This window comes from Culicoides brevitarsis, unplaced genomic scaffold, assembly GCF_036172545.1.
Source record: "Culicoides brevitarsis isolate CSIRO-B50_1 unplaced genomic scaffold, AGI_CSIRO_Cbre_v1 contig_20, whole genome shotgun sequence".
Taxonomy (NCBI): domain Eukaryota; kingdom Metazoa; phylum Arthropoda; class Insecta; order Diptera; family Ceratopogonidae; genus Culicoides; species Culicoides brevitarsis.
The window spans coordinates 22,344-45,888 of record NW_026973404.1 but is presented as its reverse complement, the minus strand read 5'-3'; the positions used below and the strand labels follow the sequence as shown (position 1 = coordinate 45,888).

The 23,545-nt window shown below is 31.3% G+C and overlaps 5 protein-coding genes and 1 pseudogene across 10 annotated transcripts; 2 read left to right on the top strand and 4 right to left on the bottom strand.

Moving 5' to 3' along the window:
• Positions 1-5: 5 nt before the first annotated feature.
• LOC134836391 (ADP-dependent glucokinase-like) lies at positions 6-1,231 on the bottom strand (annotated as a pseudogene).
• A 1,412-nt stretch (positions 1,232-2,643) lies between these two features.
• On the top strand, positions 2,644-6,080 carry LOC134836396 (germ cell nuclear acidic protein-like). 2 transcript variants are annotated; one of them, XM_063851621.1, is made up of 5 exons: positions 2,644-2,752; positions 2,827-4,393; positions 4,464-5,117; positions 5,177-5,457; positions 5,525-6,080. In XM_063851621.1, exons 2-5 carry the CDS (start codon positions 2,845-2,847, stop codon positions 5,954-5,956), a joined length of 2,916 nt encoding a protein of 971 aa, XP_063707691.1. In that variant the 5' UTR covers positions 2,644-2,752; positions 2,827-2,844; the 3' UTR covers positions 5,957-6,080. The 2 variants fall into 2 exon arrangements, with proteins under 2 accessions (XP_063707691.1, XP_063707689.1); XM_063851619.1 differs by having other exon boundaries at positions 2,688-4,393.
• A 1-nt stretch (position 6,081) lies between these two features.
• On the bottom strand, positions 6,082-7,825 carry LOC134836397 (ADP-dependent glucokinase-like). The gene is made up of 2 exons (XM_063851622.1): positions 7,271-7,825; positions 6,082-7,205 (listed from the first exon to the last, which is right to left on the bottom strand). The coding sequence occupies exons 1-2, from the start codon at positions 7,573-7,575 to the stop codon at positions 6,128-6,130; spliced, it is 1,383 nt and encodes a 460-aa protein (XP_063707692.1). The 5' UTR covers positions 7,576-7,825; the 3' UTR covers positions 6,082-6,127.
• A 23-nt stretch (positions 7,826-7,848) lies between these two features.
• LOC134836395 (S-phase kinase-associated protein 1-like) lies at positions 7,849-8,985 on the top strand. Its single transcript, XM_063851618.1, has 2 exons — positions 7,849-7,987; positions 8,191-8,985. Exon 2 carries the CDS (start codon positions 8,194-8,196, stop codon positions 8,680-8,682), a length of 489 nt encoding a protein of 162 aa, XP_063707688.1. The 5' UTR covers positions 7,849-7,987; positions 8,191-8,193; the 3' UTR covers positions 8,683-8,985.
• A 14-nt stretch (positions 8,986-8,999) lies between these two features.
• On the bottom strand, positions 9,000-11,638 carry LOC134836394 (late secretory pathway protein AVL9 homolog). Its single transcript, XM_063851617.1, has 5 exons — positions 11,266-11,638; positions 11,111-11,204; positions 9,890-11,044; positions 9,641-9,818; positions 9,000-9,542 (listed from the first exon to the last, which is right to left on the bottom strand). The coding sequence occupies exons 1-5, from the start codon at positions 11,335-11,337 to the stop codon at positions 9,152-9,154; spliced, it is 1,890 nt and encodes a 629-aa protein (XP_063707687.1). The 5' UTR covers positions 11,338-11,638; the 3' UTR covers positions 9,000-9,151.
• Positions 11,639-12,707: 1,069 nt separating this feature from the next.
• Positions 12,708-22,246, bottom strand: LOC134836392 (histone deacetylase 4-like). 5 transcript variants are annotated; one of them, XM_063851612.1, is made up of 13 exons: positions 22,081-22,246; positions 21,762-21,917; positions 17,712-17,842; positions 17,542-17,649; positions 17,131-17,298; positions 16,991-17,067; positions 16,795-16,928; positions 16,392-16,544; positions 15,612-16,222; positions 15,442-15,552; positions 14,031-15,377; positions 13,658-13,962; positions 12,708-13,601 (listed from the first exon to the last, which is right to left on the bottom strand). In XM_063851612.1, exons 2-13 carry the CDS (start codon positions 21,868-21,870, stop codon positions 13,550-13,552), a joined length of 3,306 nt encoding a protein of 1,101 aa, XP_063707682.1. In that variant the 5' UTR covers positions 21,871-21,917; positions 22,081-22,246; the 3' UTR covers positions 12,708-13,549. The 5 variants fall into 5 exon arrangements, with proteins under 5 accessions (XP_063707682.1, XP_063707681.1, XP_063707686.1 ...); XM_063851611.1 differs by having other exon boundaries at positions 21,762-22,246; XM_063851616.1 differs by lacking the exons at positions 21,762-21,917; positions 22,081-22,246 and adding an exon at positions 18,373-18,471.
• Positions 22,247-23,545: the final 1,299 nt, after the last annotated feature.

The window sequence follows — 23,545 nt, the reverse complement described above, 5'->3', positions numbered from 1 at the left end:
GCAACTTTAATTATACTTTGTTTTGTATTACGCCAACCGAACGATTTTACTGTCATTAATATCTGAAAGCTTATTGAATGTAAGTGAATTCTTGACAGTTTTCTAGTTGGTTTGGTATCAAATTGTTTATTATACAAATTGATAAATACTGTACGAATGGTGTCTAAAGCTCGAGTTATTGCATTTGCAGCTTCTATTGAGAATGTGGAGTCCTTCATATTTAAACTCTTTTGCAATTTGTAGAGGCTTTGTTCGTTCATGCTCAATGAATTTCCTAAAGTAACTATTAAATCTAGTATCCGTTCTAGAAACGATATATCTGTCACATAAATTGGTATGTGCAAGTGGATTAAGGTTGAGGTAGGCAAGGTTTTTAAATGAGTTTGTAGGAAATTAATATTAGATTTAAACGCTTCCAAACCTGTTACTATAATGAGTCTTGGAATAAAGCTTTGTACCATTGAACTGAATTTAGGAATCAATTTTTTTCGGAAATAATGCCTTCACTACACAAAATAAAGCTATTTGCGCCTGAAGACTTCAATGAACCCCAAATTTCATCTTTTTTGTACTCTAATATAAGACGTATATCATTTTCTACCGAAAAATCCTCATCTGACAATTGAATTAGAGGATGGAGCCGCGTACGTAAGTCCTTTGAAATTTGTGCAGCCAAAAGAACTGATTGTTGTTCTTCAGCTAATCTTGTTGCTATCCCGATAGCTCCCACATTCATCAATATGATCGACTCTTGGGTGATTTCAGTTTTTTTGTACAAGGAATTCGAATATTTGTCTCTCCACGAAATGTCTTTAACAAAAAGTGTAAAATATATATTTATTTCGATATTATAATAAATAAAAGGCACAAGAAAAAACACTTACTCTGATCCTTGTCCTCTGGCAAATGCAAAGGCAAAGCTCGCAAACAGGTCCTTAAAGTGGTCATTATTATGGATGTCTGTAACGTTGAGAAAGTCGGTGAATTTTACATAAATATTTTTATGAGCCGCAAAACCCACAGCTATTTTGTGCATATTTTCGGCATTATTGGTACTATCGGTATGCATTAAACTTGAAATGATTGAAGTCACCTTTTTTAATTCATTGCTAGCAACATAGGACTGATATACAATGGAACTAAAAGCCGTATATATGCTTAAAGTCGTAACTAAAGAAAGTATTCCCATTCTTAAATAATAGGTATTGTTCAAAACAACTTTTGTCCAGGGCGGGCTAGTTCAAACAGGGACGTAGTAAGACGACAATTGAAAAAGGGCAACTTACAAATTAAGATTTTTAATATTTCAAATTCAATAAAAAGTATCAGATGGAAAATATAAAATCCAACTGGAATCTGATATGTAGTTACATTAGGGTGTTCCAAGTCGGTTTTCTGTTTCGCGTTTCCTCCCCCATCATTTTTATCAAAAATCGCCATGGGGGATATAGAAATTTTATATAGATTTTGAAATACTTTTTCAAATTAAATGACTTAATAAATAAAAAGACATGAACTTTGATTTCGACCGTCAATGCGTCCTCACCTGTAATCGTAAGGAATAAGTATTGAAGATTGAGGTCTCTCCAAAACCTTAAATTTTAATTGTTAATTTATTTATAAAAATTATAAAAAGTATTTTCTGCTCTGCGTTACATTTTGAAAATAAAAAAAAACATTGAGAATGCTAGAAAATTTATATAGATTATATAATTATACATATATATAGATATTAGACATTATCTAGATCATATAGATTATTGGACACTCATTATTCTCTATTTTTTTAGACAATTTGTGAAGTACAAGTACCCAAAACTATTAAAACATCACATAAAATTGGATCATAATTTTGACTTCTATGTTTAAGTTTGCGGTATATTTAAAAAACTCTAAACTTACAAGCATATCATCGAAATGTTACTTGAAAAATAATCTTCTTAGAAATGTAAAATTTCTGCAAGTGAAAAAAAAATATGGTGGGCAAAGTTTTTTAAAACAATACTCCCGCTGTCTGTTTATTCCGAACCAACATCATTGTTATTCCTTCTTCTAAGTAGTCACCTTGGCTGCATAAACAAAGAAGAGTTTTAGCTTGCGTGCGAGTAAAGTGCATGGATTTATGGTAAAACTAGTCCATTCCAGTAACTACCTAAAACTCTTTTAGCATCACGGCATTTCAAGCCCTTAAAAACTAAAACATTAAAATGGAGATTTTAGAATGTGTTGACAATTGGCAGTCGTACGGGATCAGGCTTCAAAAGGGTAACATAAATTTAACTTCAATGCGTGTACGAGCAGGTTGCAAATAAAAATCTTGGATCTACCAATTATGAAACTTTAAAATAATCGTCGGAGCAGGCTTTTCCATCGAAACAATATGATTTTTCTGCAACTTAAAACTAAGGAGGAGGAAAAATCATTCCTGAGTTGAAGTGATGAACTTCCTCAAAATATTGACATTTAATAATCAATTCCATCATCCAACAGGTGTTTGACTTCCAAAAACTTCGATTAGTGGAAACTTAAATTTTCCGAGTTTTACAGCATAGTGACCGAATTTCCTTCCTGTTCGTGAGGCACATGACCTGCTCATGAGAAATCGCCGCCTGATGATTCAAACCAAAAATTAGGTAGAAAAGGCGGCCATCTTAATTCAACGGTTTTTGTGAAAAAAAAATCTGAAAATGATTTTTGTTGATATTAAACGTGCTTAAATCCTTCATTTAAAATTAAAAAGGACTGTAAAAAGGTTTGTTTTTATAATAAATACAATATTTGATAGACGGTTTTATGAAAAACCTCGTTTAACCTGGATTGTAGCAGAAATAAGATTGTGCGAACATGGAGCCTAACAGTAATCTTAAACCTAAACACAAATACAAGTTGATTCGAGAGGTTTATCCCCAAGATCCGGGGAAAAAAGTAAGGGTCAATCCGAAATACAGCAGGCTTTGCCTTACTAGTCAATCGACAAAGAAGCGGCAAAACGAAAACAAGAACGATATGCGAGACAAAGAAAATAGTTTGTTGACTGATGATGATAGTATTAGCTCTATTGGTTTGAAAGAAGAACATTTGAATCCCATATTTTCTTCGTCGTCCAATGAAAATGTGATAAAACATGATAAACAAACAGAAGATGATACGTTTTGCAGTGAGATAGAAAAAATTGCTGCAATCGGTGGTGCTGAAATGTTGTCAAAGAAAAATACAAGAGATGGAAGTGAATCATTGTTTTCAACTGATAGTTCCGAGAAAAACTCTCAAACAATTGAAAGACAACTGTCACATGATATCGGTGACTTAAATTTGGCAGAGAACTTGGGGAGTCAAACAAATGAGCCGCTCCTTTTGGAATATTCATCGAGTGTTCTCGACTCCACATTGAGTAAAGATACGTCATATTTGGAATATTATGAGAGATCAGTTAAGCCATATTGTAGTGAAGATAGCATTGAGTCTTATCGTGAAAAAGGACAAGGGGGCGAAAGTCCCGAAAAGGATGAAATATTGGATGACACTAAGGATAAAACGCTTGAAAGTTTAGCAGAAACTCAGGAAAAAACTATCTCAGATATGCATAATAACACATTTGGAAACGATATTTTATCGATTAGTAGTGAAACATCAGAAAAAATTAAAAGCGATTCAACCATAATCAGTTTGTCAGATTCTGATGATGAGTGTACGAAAACATCAACTCAATTAGAAAAGGTTGTCTCCCCACTAAACTCTCTGAATGTCACAACTAGCTCAGAAGTAGATAAATTCTTTAATAATATTCCACTTCTAGCCTCTCCTCAATGTAGTGTATATACTAGAAAATTTGATCCTAGATACGATAATCAAAGTCCATTAAGAGGAAGTAACTCAATTCATAACAAAAAGCACGAGGAAGAAATTATTCCAGAGAGTGATCCGGAACCAGATACTGACTCAACAAAATCTAATTCTCCCAAGAAAGAAACTCTAAAATCAAAGATTGCCTCCTCATTATCATCTTGTTCTCCGGAAATCACTCAAATAAATATTTCCGCAAACGTACATATTTCCATTAAGATCGACAATAAAGGAAATTCATTGCAAACTGATAAGAAAGCTTCTGTTGTTCAAAATGAAAATTTAAAACGCAAACAAGATCCAAAAACAAGCGATCAGCCCTTTCGTGCCCCCCAGTGTGGAAGATCAAAAGAGAAAGAAACTGAGAAAACGGTAAAAAACTGTCAAAACGAGCAAGTTAAGTTGGAACACGATTCAATAGAGGTAGACGAATATACATCTAAAGTACTTGATGAAATTTATGGAAAAGATAAATGGCAAACACCTCAGTTAAAAACGAAATCTGTACAACGATCAAATCGCGAAAAATCTATGCTGGATTTTTCTACATGTAAGAAACTTTTTGTTTTGTTTTTTTTATTAATTTATTTATTCTATTATTTTTTTTGTTGTTTTTTTAGTTGACCGCAATGCTAATTTAGAGTCGACTCGAATAACTAGCCAAAAACACATACACAACTCTACAAAAGTTCCAACAACAAACAAGAAGAAAGTTAAGGAAAATCGAGCTCCAACTTTGTCTATATGCGATCCTGAAACATCATCGGACAATGAATCAAGTGACGAATCTTGGAAAATTGAATCACAAAATTCTACCGATTCGGAGTTAACCCAAACTAATAAGACAAAACAAAAACGGGTAGCTCCAAAACAACGTGTCATCCGTCCACCCAGTTATTCAGATTCTGATGATGATCAAAATATGAATCAAAATCCTACCAATGGAGGAAAAACAAAAAGAAAGCTTTTCAATCCAAACAAAACGTACGACGAAACGGAATTAGATTTGCATGAGCAATCAAAGGAAAATAAATCTAACGATATGGATCATGACATAAACCAAATAAAAGATGATGCTTTGTCATTTTGCTTTGAATTCGAAAATGTGCCTAAAGCATTGGATCGTATTAAAAACGGTAAAAGTAATGCAACGCCTCCAAAGTCTCTATCAAAGAAAATTAACACAATCAATAGTGAAAATCCGAAGATCAGAAAAGAGACACAGACTCCCAAAAGCTCAGTCAAAAAACTAGGGTTCTTACAGTCGTTAGATGGTAGGTTAATTAAATTTTATTTTTATGTTTTTAACATTAATAAAATTATTAAATTTAAGTTAACACACCTGAAGATATATGCGATCCTGAAGCGTTGAGATTCCGTAAAAATTACAAGAACCTGAAACATGAATTGACAGACAAATTATTCGCTTTGTATAATGAGCACATTTTTGAAAATGAATTAGTGACGCCGTGCAGTTGGAATAAAAAATTACTAACTACTGCTGGAAGATGTCGTTTGTCAAGAATTGGTGGTGTTCGTAAAGCTCAAATCGAGCTAAGTGACAAAGTTTTAACATCAGCTGATCGTCTCAGATGTACTCTTATTCATGAAATGGTAAGTTCATAAATTTGCGAACTTCTGATTTAATGATAATGGTTAATATTTACTTGAAAAATATCAGTGTCATGCAGCAACATGGATTTTTAATGGAGAAGACGGCCACGGAAAAACTTGGAAGGCATGGGCTCACAAAGCAAATATGATTTTCAAAGAACTTCCGTTGGCCCGTTCTTGTCACAATTATCAGATATTCTATAAATATACGTACTTGTGTAAATTTTGCAAAAGCAAATCGCAGGCACACTCCAAAAGCAAAAAGGTAGAGAATATCCGTTGCAAACTTTGTCACGGGCCTATTGAGATTATGCTAAACAAAATTAATAAAGAAGGCCAAATGGTATCTACACCAGTCAAAAGTGCCACCGGATTCGCGAAATTCGTCAAGGAAAACTATTCGAAAGTTAAGACACCAAACGTAAAACATGGTGAAGTCATGAAAACTTTAGGACAAGATTTTGGAAAGCTGAGTGTCTCACAAAGAGCCTTGTATTAAATTCAGAAAATTTTATGTTACATCTAAATAATTTATTTAACATTATGACTTGACAAAAACTATATGGACGATGAGATGAGAAAAAATGATTAAATCAAATCTTGTGACAAAATAAAATATGCAATATATTTCAAAACAAAGTTTTATTTATTTATTTGAGAAAATCCCTACTTATATTTGCAAAATCAAAGCATCGGCTAAAACATTTTCCTCAAGCCCAGATGTTTGCATTGTATTTCTGCAAATTAAATTCACAACTACACAGAATTCAAGTTCTATTAACTCAAAGTTGATTTTCATATTTTCTGTCCAACACGATACTGCCTCATTTTCCCTTATTTTTATCTTTTCCAATGGTGGCTCATAACTTTTGTAAAATTCGTTATTCTTATTAATAAAAAACGATCCTGGATTCAAAGTCTCTGTCCCACAACTATGTCTTGCAGCTCTAAGTGCAGCTTTGACTATACCATGCTTTGTATTACGCCAACCAAATGATTTTACCGTCATTATTATTTGAAAACTAATTGAATGTACGTGAATTCGGGACAGTTTTCGTGTATTTTTCTCCGTTTGTCTATGATACAAATTGAAAAATACTATCCGAATGATATCCAAATTTCGGGTTATTTCATTTGCAGTCTCTGTTGAAATTGTGGAGTCTTTTATATTTAAATCTTTTTGCAGTTTGTAAAGGCTTTGTTCATTCATGCTCAATGAATTTCCAAAAGTAAGTATAACATCAAGAAACGATTTATTCGCCACATAAATTGGTATGTGCAAGTGAATTAAAGTTGAGTTAGGTAAGTTTTTTAATTGTGTTTGTAGGGAATTAATATTAAGTTTGAACACTTCCAAACCAGTTACTATAATAAGTCTTGGAATAAAATTTTGTACTATTGAGCTGAATTTGGGAATCGAACCCTTTTCGGCAATATTACATTCACTAAACAAAATAAAGCTATTGGCACTTGAAGACTTTAATGAACCCCATATTTCATCTTTTTTGTACTCTAATATAAGACATACATTATCTTCTACCGCAAAATCTTCCTCTGACAATTGGATTTGAGGATTAAGCCGCGTATACAAGTCTTTTGAAATTTTTGCAGCTAAGAGAACAGATTGTTGTTCTTCAGCCAATCTTGTTGCTATCCCGATAGCTCCTACATTCATCAATATCACTGGTTCTTGAATCGTTTGAGCCTTTTGTACAAGGTACTCGAAAGTTTGTCTTTCCACAATGTACCTGGAACAAAAAGTGTAATTTATTTAATCTGATTTGACAAAGTAAAAGAAATCTCTGAAGCTTACTCTGATCCTTGTCCTCTAGAAAATGAAGAGGCAAAGCTCGCAAATAAATTCTTTATGTGGTCATTTTTGTGGGTTTCTGTAACGTTGAGAAAGTCGGTGAATTTAACATAAATATTTCTATATCCCCCAAAGCCTACAGCTATTTTTTTCAGATATTCAGCATTAATTGCATTCTCGGTATACATTAAACTTGAAATGGTTGAAGTCACCTTTTTTAATTCATTGCTAGCAACATATGCCTGATACACAACGGAACTAAAAGCAGTAAATATGCTCAAAGTCGTAACTAAAGATATTATCCCCATTCTTTTAGATATTTTGTTCCAAACAACTTTTATCCCAGGCGGGCAGTTGCAAAAACAGAGACGTAGTAAGACGATAATTGAAAAGAGCAACTCAATTCTAATTTTAATTTCAATAAAAAGTATTGAACAGACGGAAAAACTAAAATCAAACTGAAATCCAATACTAGATAAAAAACATCAAAGTAAATGTATATTTTATAAAGAAATAAATAATGGAATTAAGCGAAAAATTCCCTCTGATACACGGCCTTGTTTGGGACGACCAAAAGTGATAAACGTCAAAAAAGGCATGATTGGGTGCATTTTGACGAGTCAGACAAAGAAAAGCTCTCGAAAATAAAATCGGTAAATCTTGATCTCACAAACAAATTTGCCAAATTTAGATTTTGATTGTAATACTGTGCAAACCTGAGTAAGTGGTTTTTGCTTTTTTGAGTTGTACAAAATTCCCTTAATAAAAATTGCTGACCAAATATTTTTGTTCCCGCACTCATAAAACTCCATTTTTTTTCTGTATGTCTTACACAGCCATAGTTATGCATACTTCCTTATCTTAAATTTTAGTACATGTTCTGTGAGTAAAATAATTAATAAATAAATAACTTTTGTTTGCAGAAAATGCCTAACATCAAGTTACAATCTTCTGATGGCGAAATCTTCGACACCGATGTGCAAGTAGCTAAATGCAGTGGAACAATCAAAACCATGTTGGAGGACTTGGGCATGGAAGATGGGGAAGATGAAGTAGTCCCGTTACCCAACGTGAACTCGGCTATTTTGCGCAAAGTACTACAATGGGCTACCTATCATAAGGATGATCCTCAGCCAACAGAAGACGATGAAAATAAGGAGAAACGCACTGATGACATTTCTTCCTGGGATGCTGATTTCCTAAAGGTTGATCAAGGAACATTGTTCGAATTGATTTTAGCCGCCAACTATTTGGATATCAAAGGTCTGTTGGACGTCACTTGCAAAACTGTGGCTAATATGATTAAGGGAAAAACTCCCGAGGAAATTCGAAAGACTTTCAACATCAAGAATGATTTCACACCAGCCGAAGAGGAACAAGTCCGTAAGGAGAATGAATGGTGTGAAGAAAAGTAAATAACACTAAAACAACCGACACACCTAAATACGATTGGAACGATCTATTTTATTTTCCTTTTTTTTTCTCCCACGATTTTTTTATTTGAACTAGTATTTAAATGAACTCATAAAGATTCAAATATATAGGAGAGTTGAAATATGATTTAGATATAAATACATACAAAAATTATTAATTCTTACGCTCCCGTGTGTAATATTGATTTGTCACTAAACTATTCAATGCAAAGCAAAGATGAAACGAACATATGTACATTATCATTAATAAAATAAAATAACAAAAAAATTGAAAGAAAAGAATAATTTTTAATCTTTTTATTTACAAGGTTGCTAAGGAAAAAAAGTCTATCAAATTCTTAAATAAATACCATATTTATTTTAATTTCATTGCACATTTTTTTCATCGTAATTTAATAATTAGGTAATTGATAATTTACCCAAGTTATTTACCTTTTATGCAAATAAATAACTAAACAGTAAATACCTTTCCTTTGCCTTTTCCTTTGTCAAAATCGGCATATTCAATAATTTTGTCTGCGGTTTTTTGTATAATTTCTTCCAACTCCTCCTTCGTCGATTCTTTGCGTTGACGCGGTTGCTCCACTTCATCTCCATCATTGGAAATTCTCGCGTTTATCGCATTCACTTCTTCATTGTTTTCAGCGAGAGCTTCTACGCAACTTTCTATTCGACCTCGTTTGGGAACCTCTTCAGAAGTTTTACAATCTTCCTGGTTAAGTGATCCAGATGTAGTCGTTGAAATCGAGTTCCAAATTGATGAGAATGTGGACTTGGCTGTTGCTATTGTCTGATTTACAGCCTGATTAAGTTTACGTCCGCTTTCACTGTTGTGCATGGATCTTAACAAAAAAAAAAATAAATAAATAAAATAAACATGTATTTTTTGGGTAGAAACAAATATTTACATCCATATAACTAAAAAAAATATATAGCTTACTGTGCAATTCTTAATTTCATGTCTATTACAGATAAAGTTCCAGCAAATGGATGCCCTGGTTGTAATTTAAAAAATTCTTCGGAATCTGTACGTGCTGAGCTCCAATCATCATAGGCATCTGTACGGCGGAAAATTGTCATAAAATGTCCATTAAATTGATCTAGTTCCTTTGATCCACCTTTTTAATAGGAAAATTAGTTTAGTCTGCGGTTTTTCATTGTACATATTGATGTACATTTATTTTCTTACCAGTACATAAAGATGTTCTGAGCAAAGCAACTGTGTACAAATAAAATTGTTGTCGTAGCCAATTTTCGCTGCCTTCAGCTCCTTCCTTTGGACTTTGAACATGCTTCAAGAGATAATCAATAAAGCGCCGATCCTCTGTACTCAATTCAAGTAACTTTCGAAGTTCCAAGTCTCCTACGTTGGTATCATTTAATTCTATTCTTCCACTTTCTGTTTCAACGAACACGTCTGCTAGTTGTCGTTTTTGTTTAAACAGAATATTTGATGCTCCAATAACATAGCTTTGCACAGATGGATCTTGTAGTAAGTCCATGAATGGAAGCGATAAGTATGGACAAAATAAATGACCATTCTGAAAAATTGGAATGGGAGCAGACCAATGTTTGGACTCAATAACGTAGAATGGACTTAACGTAGAATAAAGTGTATTCAAGCTGGTATCACGTTGTAACAGTTGTGGAGTTGCGATAATATTATTTGTGCGAACTTTCGATGAATCATCCTCAGTTATACAAGTATTTATAGACGTAATACAATTTGGGTTAGTTTCAATGTCATGTACGACTTTGAGGGAATCATTATTTGGAGCTACTGAAGATAATTGGATGGGTGAGATCGAACGACTAGTTTTGACACAAAACACTTCGTCAAAACCCTTGGTCATCAATTCCGGAAATAATGATGCAATAGATACGATAAGTTCACATGTAGGCCTCACGGGACTCCCGAAAAATATTACTCGTTTTTGCAATAAAAAAAGCTTAAACAGTATTAATAACTTGTGTCGCCACTTTAGAAATATTTCACGAATATTCAAGCCTACGTACAAATGTTGCAGAGGACTATCAATGCCTCCATTCAATAAACATTGATTCAGTTGGTTATACGTCTTGATCAAAATATCTGTGTTTTGATCCATGAAAAATACATCGGCCACAAGAGATAATTTTACTTCTATATACCCAAAAAGTGGCAACTGCAAGACGGCACATACTGATTTTTGAACTGAGCTTCTCGTTACATCTTCGGTAACAACTTTTAGGTCCTCAACTGCAATTTGACGATAACAAGAAACGCCGTATACACTTTTCTTTGGGTTTAAGAGTTCCGGCAATGTAAAGAAAACCGTATCCTTTGAAACATTATGTGCACCATCTGTAAAAACAAATAATAGATACTCAAGAAAACATTTAAAAAATAAATAATGAAAATCGAATTTACCTGGCAGACAAAAAGTAGGAAGATTTTTCCATGAGCTTGGGACATTCTCAGTTACTTGGCCAGCATATTTAATTGGAGGATAAACGAATTCAATCTTTAAGTTAATTATTTGTTAGAATTAAGACAAAAAAATAGAAAATCAATATCTTACTAACCTGCGATCCTCGCTTATGATGAAAATTTACCAGAAAAATGTGCAGAACTGGTCTACCGTTTGATTCTTCCATCTTAGTAGTACTTTATCAACACTTATAAAATTTAATGCTCAATCATTTTCTTTCGTTATTTGTTTTTTTTTATTTTTTTTTTTTTTTTGTGTTCCTTAATAAGTACCCCAGAGAACTTATAAATAATACACTGACCGACATGAAGACTAATACATCAATTTGCCTCAAAAAATTGTAACTAATATTTTTTTCAAATACCCACAAATCCTAATAAAATTCAAGTGCGAATTGTCCGGTACTCCGCCCTCTTAGAAACCTATGAGTGAGCATTTTGAAAACTTCTAAGTACGTACTTCTAGCATTTTTGAGACAGAATATTGGTGTGATTTTCGTGTTGGTCAGTGTAATCTATGCCACCTAATTTTGTACACTGGGCTAAAGTATTTGATATTTATGAACGTTAAACATATGTATTGAAATGAGAATACAAAAATGTATGTTATGAAAAAGTTATAAAATTTTTGAACTGTGCGTCTTCTACATATGTACCTTCTACATCTTTACTAATGAATAACCTATATAATAAAGAGCTTTAATATCATGGTTTGTTGCACAAAAAATGAGCCTTCTTATAGAAAATTCAGAATTTAAACTTTTTTGATTATTCAACATATACTTTAATATATATTCATTCATTTACATTTTACATGTAACTTTGTCATAATGATAACAGTTTTGTTTCTTCTTTGTCGCCTCTTTTATACAGAAAAAACTTTTTTTATAAAATTATTTCTTTATGCCGATAAATGGTTCTTATATTTTATTAATACATATTTTTAGTGTTGACATATTATTTAAAGGAATGTTCGAAAATTATAGTTTCTTTGTAGACACGGGATTTTCATTTCACTTTCAACGCCTAAACTTATATATAATTTTAGACATACATAGCGATAACACAAAAGTTTTGACGCATTTTACATGAAACAGTGAAAATTTTAATAATGATGTATGAAACACAAACTGTATCTAACATTTTAGGCTCCAGAATATGTACTGGATAAGACTAGATTAAAGGAAGGAGTTTTATTGTATAGACCATAGATGATAATGATTTATCGTTGCATTTCGTTTTAAATAAATACTGTATTCCAGTATGTAAAACAATTTTTTAAACTTAAAATTTAATTGAAAATTAAATATATTGAATACATTATAATATGTATGATAGATAATATATTATTTAATAAAAATATTGTATAAAACAAGTTAATTGTTAAAACCTTTTACTAAATATTAATATTTTACAATTTAGTCTTCTTGCGTATTCAAATTATTTTAGAAATTTTAAATACATAAATGTAAATTCAACAATGGCCAGCATTGCATATTTGTGTATTTTATGTTTTATAAACATATTTGCTTAACAAATTTATATCATCTCATCTATATATATATATATAATGTATGTCAATAATATAGAATATAATCATAACAATATTTAAATATACGTTTGTATTTATTAATACAGTCAAAACACATAATATTTCTGTGCTGATAGCATTGATTCCACATTGAATTGATTTTGAACCTCAATGGTTTAATTGTATTATATAAAGATTTGACATGGATTAATTTGTGTTTTTGGAGGGTACAAAAGTATTGGTAATATATTGTATTTGACAAAAAAAAAACAATAACAGAAATTTTTAGTAACTATGATAAATATTAAAACCATAAAGTTAAACTACCTATCAGATTTAATTTAGCACTGACTTTTGCTGCATATGATATTTAATTTCAGCATTCAGAGTAAATATGCTGAAATGTGTGTAATTGTGCTTATTCCATTCTCTTTTCTTAAATATTTTTGAGTTTTAAAAAGTGTAAATGTGTAAAACTTGAGTAACAACATTTTGTAACTTCACTTATTTTTTATCTATATAATTCAAAAAGACTTTAAAGGCCAGTGTCTGATTTAATTGAAATGTCATGAATGACTTTACAATGATTTTCAAGAATTTGTTATAACATTAACATATTCAGTGCTTTTCAATAAACATATACATACTATTCATATTAAATACGAATAAGTAGCAACTTCTTTCTTCTTAATGTTACACATCTCAATGTGGGCAGTTTAAGGTGCTAATCAATTTTATGTATGCAATTTCAAAGCAATACAAATTATTACCAAAATGCAGATATTCACATTTTTCAATTTGAAAAACTTATCATGAACTAATTTTTCTGTGATGTTTAATCGACAATCTTATTTTAATTCATCTTGATCCATCGGTTCTTCTGTTGTTATTTTCGTTGTCCTTTAAAAAAAAATAATGATGAAGTTGGTTTAAAATGTTGTGTATTTTGATATTACCGATTGGGCGGCTGCATTGATAAACCAGCCATAGCATTAACAGTCTCTGACTCATCCCTCTCGCTCGAAAGTGCTTCCAAAGTAGATAATGTGACTGTATGAACTAATTGTTTTAAACAAGGCCAATATGTAATTTGTATAGCTATTGTTTTTTGAAGAGTCTCAACGGCAGACGGACAAGGAGTTCTTCGTAGTTCAATATCACTTATTGGAGCAATTTCATCACCCAAAAGTGCTTTTACACACTCTTGAGCAGAATCACAAATGGCAGGCAAATCATATCCACCTTCAAGTGCAAGCACGACCTAATAATACATATGGAATAAATTAAGTATTTACATATATTTAAATAAGTCAAACATTTTATTATTACCTTGCCATTTGCAAGTTGAGTCAACTGTCTTGTCAGATGTCCAAAACATGCCGGAGAGACAACATATCCACCTAGAGGTGCCGGATGGCCAACCGCTGCATCAAAACCTGCTGATACAATTACAATATCTGGAGAGAATTCGCGTGCTATTGGTAAAACTATTGTTCGAAAAGCAGCTAAATATTCGGCATCTCCCATCGGTGGGTTTAAACCGCTTGACCACGGTATGTTTACATTAAAGCCCAATCCACTTCCAACACCGCATTCTGTTGGTCCACCAGTGCCAGGGAAAAAGTTTCCATCGTCGTGTCGATGAATTGACAAATACAAAATATCGGGATCCTCGTAGAACACTTGTTGCGTTCCATTGCCGTGATGGACATCCCAATCGACAATTAATATGCGTCGAATATCGGGCAGCCGCTGTTTTAATAAACGAGCTGCTATCGCCACCGAGTTGAAGAAACAAAATCCCATTGCAGCGTTAGGTTCTGCATGGTGGCCGGGAGGGCGAACTATAGCAAATCCATTTTTGATATCACCGCGTGCAACCTTGAAGGCCAGATCTATAACACAACCTGCTGCCATACGAGCCGCTGTTCCGGTATGGTGCTCATTCCATGTTGTATCAAGATCAACTCCTACTCCACCGCAAGCTAATCGCACAAAACTCACACGACTGGCCTCAAGCTTTTGTCGATTTATCTGACTGGCTCCAAAGAGTGTTGCATGTGTTTCTGTGTGGACCACTTGAAGCTCTTCTTGTGTGGCCTTGCGTGACCTCAACCGGTCACAACGGAGTGCTAATCCTGTTTCCATAAGTCGCGCCCAAACACTTTGTAACCGTCCACTGTGCTCAGGATGCGACGAGTTATCTCCACATACACAGGCATGTTTCAACATTGAACTATCGAACGCTAGGCCAGTTGTGGGCTTGATTGATAATGAAGAACTATAGGACAAAGATGAAAGTTCGGGTGATTTATTTTCCGAAATAGACAAGTTGACTGGTGGAGGCAAGTGTTCACTGCTGCTCTGGCTTGTATCTCCTATAGAATGACTTTGTGAAGACAATGACGGAAGTTGTTGTGATGTTACTACAAGTGGACTAGAAAGGGTACGTGATAAGGGACGGATGTGGTGAGGTGTGCGGTGGTACTTAGATAAGTCTTCTGAATTAGCACACTGCATTTGTGCCGCTATAGAATTGTGAATCAAAATTTCTCGCTGTTGTTGTAAGTATTCTTGATCCCGCATTTTGGCGTCATCTTCACCAGTAATGCAGTTATTACTGTTGTTTGTCACGCTAGAACGTGGCGGACCACTTTTGTCGGTTAAATCAATAGCCTACAAAAATATGGATGCAATGAATCGAAGTTAACTACTTTTGATGAATGTATATCTTTTTTACCTCATTGATATCTTCTTCTTTAAGGATGTTGTTTGACCCAGATCTGTTGAATGGCGATGGACGAATTCTTTGTTTCAGTTGCATCTGTGCATCATACGCTTGTCTCTCAGCCTACATAGTGAAAACTGTATGCCTCTGGCTATTTACTAATATGAAAGGATATAGCTTACCTCACTGTTTTCATAGTGTGTCGGATTTATTTGCATATGAATAGCGCCCGTCAACATGGGATGTCCTAATGGGAGAGGAGCTGATTGAGTTCGACCCAAAGGACGATGTCCCTGCTTATAAAGACGTGCTTGTGCTACTTGCGCATCGGTTATCGGTTGAGGATGTCCATAAATTGAAAGAGCATGTCTTTGATTAGATACTGCTAATTGTGAGGTGGTCAAATGCATAGTGGGTGGAGGAATCATTACACCTTGTGGAACTTCGGCGAGTTCTAAAGGTAAATAAGTTTGTTGTTGTTGTTGTTGTTGTTGTTGCTGCTGCTGAGAGCTAGAGGATCCTGATGGGTTTCCAGAAATCGAGTGTGTGGAATTACTATGCAACTGGGCAAGTAGGGCCATTTGATTTACATTGTGAGCGTTGAGAAAATGCGATCTCCCCAATGATATATTTGGCATTGAAGGTGAACTAAATAATGACAAATCATTAATATTTGACCGCGAAGCACTGCCATAAGACTGATCTTCATTTTCTTCAGCGATTGGAGCGCTCGTTGGTGAGTTTCTCGAACCAATAATTGGTGGTGATGTGGGGCTAGAGTCAGCTGTTGAATCTATAAAAGAAGAACACAAAAAAATAAGTGCAAAAAGAATTATAGAATGGTTATTCGATAAGAATTCTATGTTAATATATTAAGTACAATTTTAGAATGCATTATAAGAAGAAAGAAATCGCATACAAACGCACACTTGCAATTATATGTCAAAAATATATGTACGTACTTGTACTATTTACATGTTGGTTATGGTGTTTTTGCCTACGTTGCGCTGCTTGAAGTATCCTTTCATGTCGCTTACTTCCTAAAGGACCTGCACGTGCTTTGCGTTCAATAACGCTCTGCTTCAGGCGAATCTTCAGCAAATTTGGCTCAGACGCTGTAGAAAATAATGTATAATAGATGCCAATTTGAGCATATTTTATTTTGTTCATTAAATTTAATAATAAATTTTTTTATTTAGTGGTTACCTACACTATTTAACAAATAAAGAAATATATAATAAGGTAAATGTTGAATTTTAGTTGAAAAGTATTGTTAATTTAGCTGTGATATTAATAAACTCTTACAAAACTTTTCACACAAAAGCATGCATGCCTGGATTATATCCTTACGATTTAAATGTTTACCTGTTTTTCTTAATGGATAGTCTGAATCGTATTTTGAAATAACAGTTTGAGGTTGAGGTATTTTATATGGATGTGAGCCAACTGCAGCACCTGAATTAGGTAATGATTCTCCAGATGAACTTTTTATCACTCCCCTGAAGTAAAAAAAATTAGTTAATCAATAAGTGTTTTATGAACGATTTAAAGTTTAATTTACCAATTCCTGTAAGGAGATGAATTAGGCATGGATATGCCATTTGAGGCAGCTGCTTGTTTTTTTTGCATCAAAAATGTCTACATAATGATAAATTTTCACAAAAAAATTTATTATATTTGTATCTGAAAGGAAATACGTACTTGTAATTTTTGTTTTACTTCTGTGCTAGCATTTGCGCTACAATTTTGCGGTTTTTCCTTTTGTTGTCTTAAAGCATCTCTTTCCCTTCGTTCCCGCTGCTGTTGCTCTTCCGCAAGCCGTTGTTCTCTTAATTCCTGGAATACGCCATATTGAAGGTACGCCACATACTATAGAATTTTTTTATTGAACATGATTCAAGCAAAATAAATGTAACATAAAATATGCACAACATTGAAAAGAAGTGAAGAAAACTTATGATGACCATAAAAAATAAAAAGGAAATTATTACATTTGAAAATCAAATTTTAAGAGATGACTTTATGAAAAAGCTTCTTCTACAAACATAGGAGTCTCAATGATATTGCTTTAACACTATAAAAAGTGAATATTTTAAATTCGAATATACATACTTGTAATTTATGTTCCAATTGAAGCTTATGTTGCAATTCAAGCTCTTTGTTTTTTTCTTGAAATGCCTGCCATAGTTTTTGTTTTTGAAATTCCTGTTCTTTCCTCAACTGTAAATTTCATATACAGATAATTAAACATATTTAAGAAAGACAAAATATCGAAAACTCACTTCTAAGATTTGTTGATTGATATCTTCCGTATTTGGTTGACCAGTTTGAGAGTTTGTCATTGTTATATTTGCGTTCTCCGATACAACAACAATACCCCGATCTCGAGAAACTGCAGAATCTCGCGTCATTTCTTAAATAAAAATCATTTTTAAGTAATATATAATAATAATATAATAACAGTATTATTAATTTATACATTTAATAAACAAAAAACCAAAATGAAAACCTTAAGCAGTTGATTTGCTGCTTTATCAACAATAAATTTCTTAGTTTTATTTTGAAAATTTTTATACATATAAATATAATAAAAATACATTAAATATAATAATAATATGTTTGTATGTACTTGCAAACGACACCGACAACAGCATAGAACTATATATGTATAAAACAGTGTCGTATGAAAATGTGTAACTGTGTGGTTTTGACATTGAACATGTTATTGATTTAATTCTAAAAATAGAACTTTACTTAAAAAGTATATAAATATATACATAGAAGAGTAGGCTGTTTGTTGTTCAAATGTATTATTTTTTTGTCAAGATCAAAATAAATATTTACTAACTTTTTATTCAGTTCATTTATTCTTAAATAAATAAAAAAAAGCGGTCAAAGAATTTTTTCACCAAAATTTTGGATTATTCACTTTTTTTAACTAACCTTTCATTTGTTTTTTAAGACCACATGCAATAGTTCCAAAATCTCATCATTTAAATTAAGCATTGCAGATACATTCAAAATACGTAAATACTCTTAATCATTTGAAAATAAATAATACACGATGATGAAAAACTAAACTTTATAATAATAATGTTTTTGACATGTCTAAAAATAGAGTATGACGAAAATTGTTTTTATTGCGTTTTTTATTTAATTTTTATTTTCAGTTGAATGTTAAATATATATATATACTTTTTTAAGTTTTCAGATCATTGTACATATTATAATACAACAACAAATTTGTATTACTGTCCAACATTTTTTTATCGCTCCTGTGACATTATTCTATTATTATAATAGGTATATAATAATAATTCATGAATGAGTTTCTTATATATTTATATTTGTATTTATAGAATTTTGTTCCACTTATATATCTGAGCATATAATAATTATTAAAAAGATGAATTTTCTGATTGTTGTAAAAAGTTATATCCACGTTTTCAATAAAGCGCTAAAATTATTTTTTAATTCACTTTATTTTATAAGTTCTTGTTTATTCAGTGCTTTATTTTAAAAAAATCATCTTGAACATTTTCGACGGCAATCAAGATGATGTCACAGAAAACATGTCTTTATGATTCAACATCTAAATATACACTAAATATTGGATTGAGTAGCAAGTATTTCTCTCTGTTTGACTGCCAATTTGACATGTACATTACATATAGCGGCGGCGGCGATAGATATTGGATATGAATGATAGCAAAGAAACTATATGTTGAGAGAGTTACAATTACTCTCTTTTTGATTTTCTTCTATTTTATATATATATTTTCATTTCATAAACAAAAGATAGCAATTTTTAGTGAGATCATTTTGATGAAATATGTTGATAAAGAAACATGAAAATTCGGTTCAATATTTTTCAATCAAACAATTGCAAACCATTTTTTAAAATGGAGCAATTGTTAAATTTGCAAGGTGTTAAAGAAAATAAAAAAAATATAATTTTTATAGGTAGATTCACAACAGAGTATTTTTAACAATGCGCAATAAAAGTTTGCGCACTTGATTTTATTTTCATCAAAACTTGTATAATATACTTTTAGAATATGTATTTTTATATATAAGTTATTTATTTATTTGCAAAGGAAAAAAGACAGTGATTTTAAAAGTAAAATAGATTGTCATACTTAAACATTTATTCATTAAATTGAATTATAATCAATAAGTATGTGCTTTATTTCAGTTTTTGTAGAGTTTTTAAACAATCTATTTTTAGCTGCTTAAATATGCGCAGCTTGTTTAAAAATAGAAAATGAGATTTCAAACAGTGTGGTACATTAATTAATACATATTTTATTTAGGCATACTTCATTTTTGTCGTGCAATATAAAACGTATATGTTGCTCATCTAAAAATAATTATTTTTTATTTTGGTATTTTATCGGTCAGAATTAGTTTATCACAGAAAACCAATATTGTGAATTTATTATAAAATAAAATAATATTTTTCTTGGTACATTTATACAATCAGATAACTTTTCTTTATTTTTTAAATTTTATTTTATAAGTTTTCACGTATTTTTCAGTTCAAGTATTTGTTTAAATGGTATAATTTAAACTCGTGAATTAAAAAGATCAATATGAGACGAATGTTTGTGTTCTTATACATTAATAAAAAAAAATACTTTTTGCATGCATTTGAGCAAAAGTGTAACAAGAATTTTGTCGGAATGATTTTATTTTGATTATAAGTAGGTATCTATTTATAGATATTGTTGCACCATATTGATATATTTTGTGCTATATTTATCAGAGCTTGGTTATCATCATATAATGTTGGTTACTTAGGATGTATACTACGTATGTAAGTATAAAAAAAAGATATAAATAGTTGTGTTGTACAAAATCACCATCACCGTTATTATTTATAAAAGAAACTTGGTTTGATTAGTTTATATTTTTAAAACGGCGTAAAAAGTATTTGTATATAAATATAAAAATACCGATTCTAAAAATAAGCATGTAGGTAATCTTTGAACCTTATAAAATAACATTATAAATGCCAAAAGCTTTAATTAATTCTATTTTCAGTTAAATCTTTTACAATAATGTGACAAAATTTTCTATATTTTGTAAAATTAAGTATAATAAATAAATTGAGTAATAAATAATCATCAGCATGGATAATTTAAGTTCTGCTTTTAGAAATCTTCGCAAATCGAAATGTAATTGCATAGAATTGTAAGCAAGCATCAAAACATTGAAAAAAATAATCATTTTTTTAGATCTATTGCAAATTTAATAATAATAAATTATTTTAAATATTCAATGCGTGTATAAAAATACACTAAACAATTGATAACTTGTTTAACGTACTCTATACGTAAGTTGTAACACACTTGTTTTTACAACAACAACAATTTTTCTAAAATTAGTATCATCATTGTTTTATTATTATAGTAGTATATGGTTAATATCTTACATATAAAGTGCAAAGGAATACACATGCACTACTCATGTAATAGAGTGAACCTATTTATATAATATATATTTACTTAAATAAACCTTATTATAAGTTCATGTACAGTTAGAGAGGAGTACATTCTGTATATAGTTGTTATGTCTATTCAATTTTGTAAATATGATGTAGGTATTTATTATGTTCTATTTTTAGAATTCTCGAAATTCCACCAAAACAGCTAGGAGGTTTATGTATTGCATGTCTATATCATCATGTACATATGATCGTAGATCACGCGCATAATCTGAAGCAAAGTGTTTATTTATTCAGTAAATAAATATATATTGTATAATGTATATGTAGTATATAGTAAGTGAGCGGGAGAGAATATATTTTCAAGGACTTCTGATACGCATTCAATGTGTGTATGTATAGTATACATATATATTATGCCCTGATAACAATTTTACAGAGCCTCACACAACATCTCAAATACTTAATACATATATCTATGCTTTTAGAAGATATAAATATTTAACTCACCTGAATCTGTAATGTTATTCGACATATTTATATTTTTTAAAAATTTACACACTATTTTATGGGTATTTTGATAAAGACAAAGTACAAGTTGAAATTTAAGCAAATGTATATTTCATATGTAAAAGTATGTTTTCTTATAAGATTTTTTCATACTGCGACACAGAAAATTTTCCGTTGTTGATACACAATCTTATCATTTTGTAAGAATTGAAACGTGTAAATAATTTCTACTTTATTTGTTCAAAATATGAAATAAATATTTTTATATTGTGTTTTATTATTTAATTCAATTTTTTGCACTTATTGAATATGCTGTACTTTTATTATTATTATTTCTAGTAGTATCTAGAATTTACTTGTCACAAACATTTATCACCTTTTGTTGTCACACTTTTGTTTCTTTTTTTCTGGCCCAAAACTACCAGGATTACATAGTTTTTTTTTAATATTTTAAATATGCGTAAAATATATAAATGATTAACCATTAAATGATTAGTATGAACTTAATCTGTATTTGTCTTTAGTACAAAACCTAAATATAAGTTTTGTGAAAACTAATTTATTCCTGCTTCTGTTCCTCAGAGAACGAGAAATTCTAGGACAAGTGTATTTGTATATTTTAGGTTGACTAAATATGTTTCGAAAAGTAAAATGAAGAAAATGGTAAATAATAAAAATTAAATTTCATTATCTACTTTGTGGTGTTTCCCGAATAAAATGAAACTAATTAATTTCTTTTGATCGTTGCATATTATTTATGTATGCTTAACACTTGTTTTACACACATTTGGTGACGAAAACTGGAAATTATGATTCCTTTCTGTTACATTACAAATTATTTATTTTAGGAATGATGCAAACTGAATGACACACATCAACATTCAACTGTTGTGTTCCCTCGAATATCAGTTGAGGGTACTTTTTCAAAGAAAGAGTACAGTTTTTCATTTGAAACAAACTATGGAAGATTTTTGTTTTTCTATCTATATATTGATGAATATTTTTAGATACATAATTGATTTAGAACTCCTAAAATCAGCTTGGACATAATATTAAGCCATCATTTAAAAAACTTGTATTTGCTACTCCTATCTATCTTTTAACTTTTGTGAATATGTCGTGTTTCTCATGATCATATCAAATTAAAATATACAGCAAGGCGAATGTAAAGCTGTCAAACACGAAACCAAATCTGACAATATTGTAACATTTACTTTAAAAAAAAAATTTTAAGAATTTTCCTTAACAGATATTTCGTACATATTTTATCTGGAAAAAACAATGTTCTCGTTTTTTAAAAAAAGACCCAAAACCCCAGAGCCAGGTGCTACGGAGACAAAGGGTATGATTAGTATGAAATTTATTTTAAGTGTTACATACATATTTTCCATATACCATAAGCGATTTTTATTTTCCATTTTTTTCTTTTTAGATGAATTTGAAGTAATAAATCGTACTACACCACCTACAATTCCGTTTGAGAGCAATGGAATATATGGTCAAAGTTATCCAGTACTCCCACAACCTGATACGACTGGACCACAACAACTAAGACGATATGAAAGTGTATCGAAGCCAACGCAAACTACAGAGGGAGTTCCATTTAAATTATCTAAACAAGTTGGGAGAGATATGTTTGTTGATAAACTGAAATCACAAATTGATGATCTTGCAAGGACTTTCGATCAAAAAATTTCAAATAACTCTTCTATGGGATATAGCTTTCAGGTGGAAAAAAGTGTCATTTCAGAATGCTAATAAAAAAGTGTCATGAATTATTTAAGTTAAAACCATTTAATAAAAATTGAATTAATATAAATCAAAAACATGCTGCCATAATTATTTATACACACATGAATCATTCAAAATTCCAGGGCTCCAAAAACTTATGACTTAAGATAGATAGATAGATATGACAAGGCACCACCGCGGGCCCCTATGGCCCTATTGTGGTTGTCGCGGGACCATACGATCCCTTGACTTGCCAATGATTAGCAAGAGTGCAAAAACTACTCAGCCATAATTTATTTTTGTTATTTCAATGTGCTCAGCAATTAACTTAATATGAAATCCTTGAAAATATAAAGGATCTGGGAATCCGTTTTCCAAAAGATCTCATCTTAGATTTTGGAGACTAACACAGTCGCATAGGATGTGTTC

Excerpts from the sequence above, each read along its gene's own strand:
- LOC134836395 (XM_063851618.1), top strand. The coding sequence starts at position 8,194 with ATGCCTAACATCAAGTTACAATCTTCTGATGGCGAAATCTTCGACACC.
- LOC134836394 (XM_063851617.1), bottom strand. The coding sequence starts at position 11,337 with ATGGAAGAATCAAACGGTAGACCAGTTCTGCACATTTTTCTGGTAAAT. Across the intron at positions 11,205-11,265 it reads ATCATAAGCGAGGATCGCAG|ATTGAATTCGTTTATCCTCC; the intron begins GTTAGTAAGATA and ends ATTAACTTAAAG. Across the intron at positions 9,543-9,640 it reads ATGAAATTAAGAATTGCACA|ATCCATGCACAACAGTGAAA; the intron begins GTAAGCTATATA and ends TTTTTTGTTAAG.
- LOC134836392 (XM_063851611.1), bottom strand. The coding sequence starts at position 21,870 with ATGGTTAATCATTTATATATTTTACGCATATTTAAAATATTAAAAAAA. Across the intron at positions 15,378-15,441 it reads AAGAAGAAGATATCAATGAG|GCTATTGATTTAACCGACAA; the intron begins GTAAAAAAGATA and ends ATATTTTTGTAG. Across the intron at positions 13,963-14,030 it reads CTCAACTTGCAAATGGCAAG|GTCGTGCTTGCACTTGAAGG; the intron begins GTAATAATAAAA and ends ATGTATTATTAG.
- LOC134836397 (XM_063851622.1), bottom strand. The coding sequence starts at position 7,575 with ATGGGGATAATATCTTTAGTTACGACTTTGAGCATATTTACTGCTTTT. Across the intron at positions 7,206-7,270 it reads TCTAGAGGACAAGGATCAGA|GTACATTGTGGAAAGACAAA; the intron begins GTAAGCTTCAGA and ends TTTTTGTTCCAG.
- LOC134836396 (XM_063851621.1), top strand. The coding sequence starts at position 2,845 with ATGGAGCCTAACAGTAATCTTAAACCTAAACACAAATACAAGTTGATT. Across the intron at positions 5,118-5,176 it reads GTTCTTACAGTCGTTAGATG|TTAACACACCTGAAGATATA; the intron begins GTAGGTTAATTA and ends ATTAAATTTAAG. Across the intron at positions 5,458-5,524 it reads GTACTCTTATTCATGAAATG|TGTCATGCAGCAACATGGAT; the intron begins GTAAGTTCATAA and ends GAAAAATATCAG.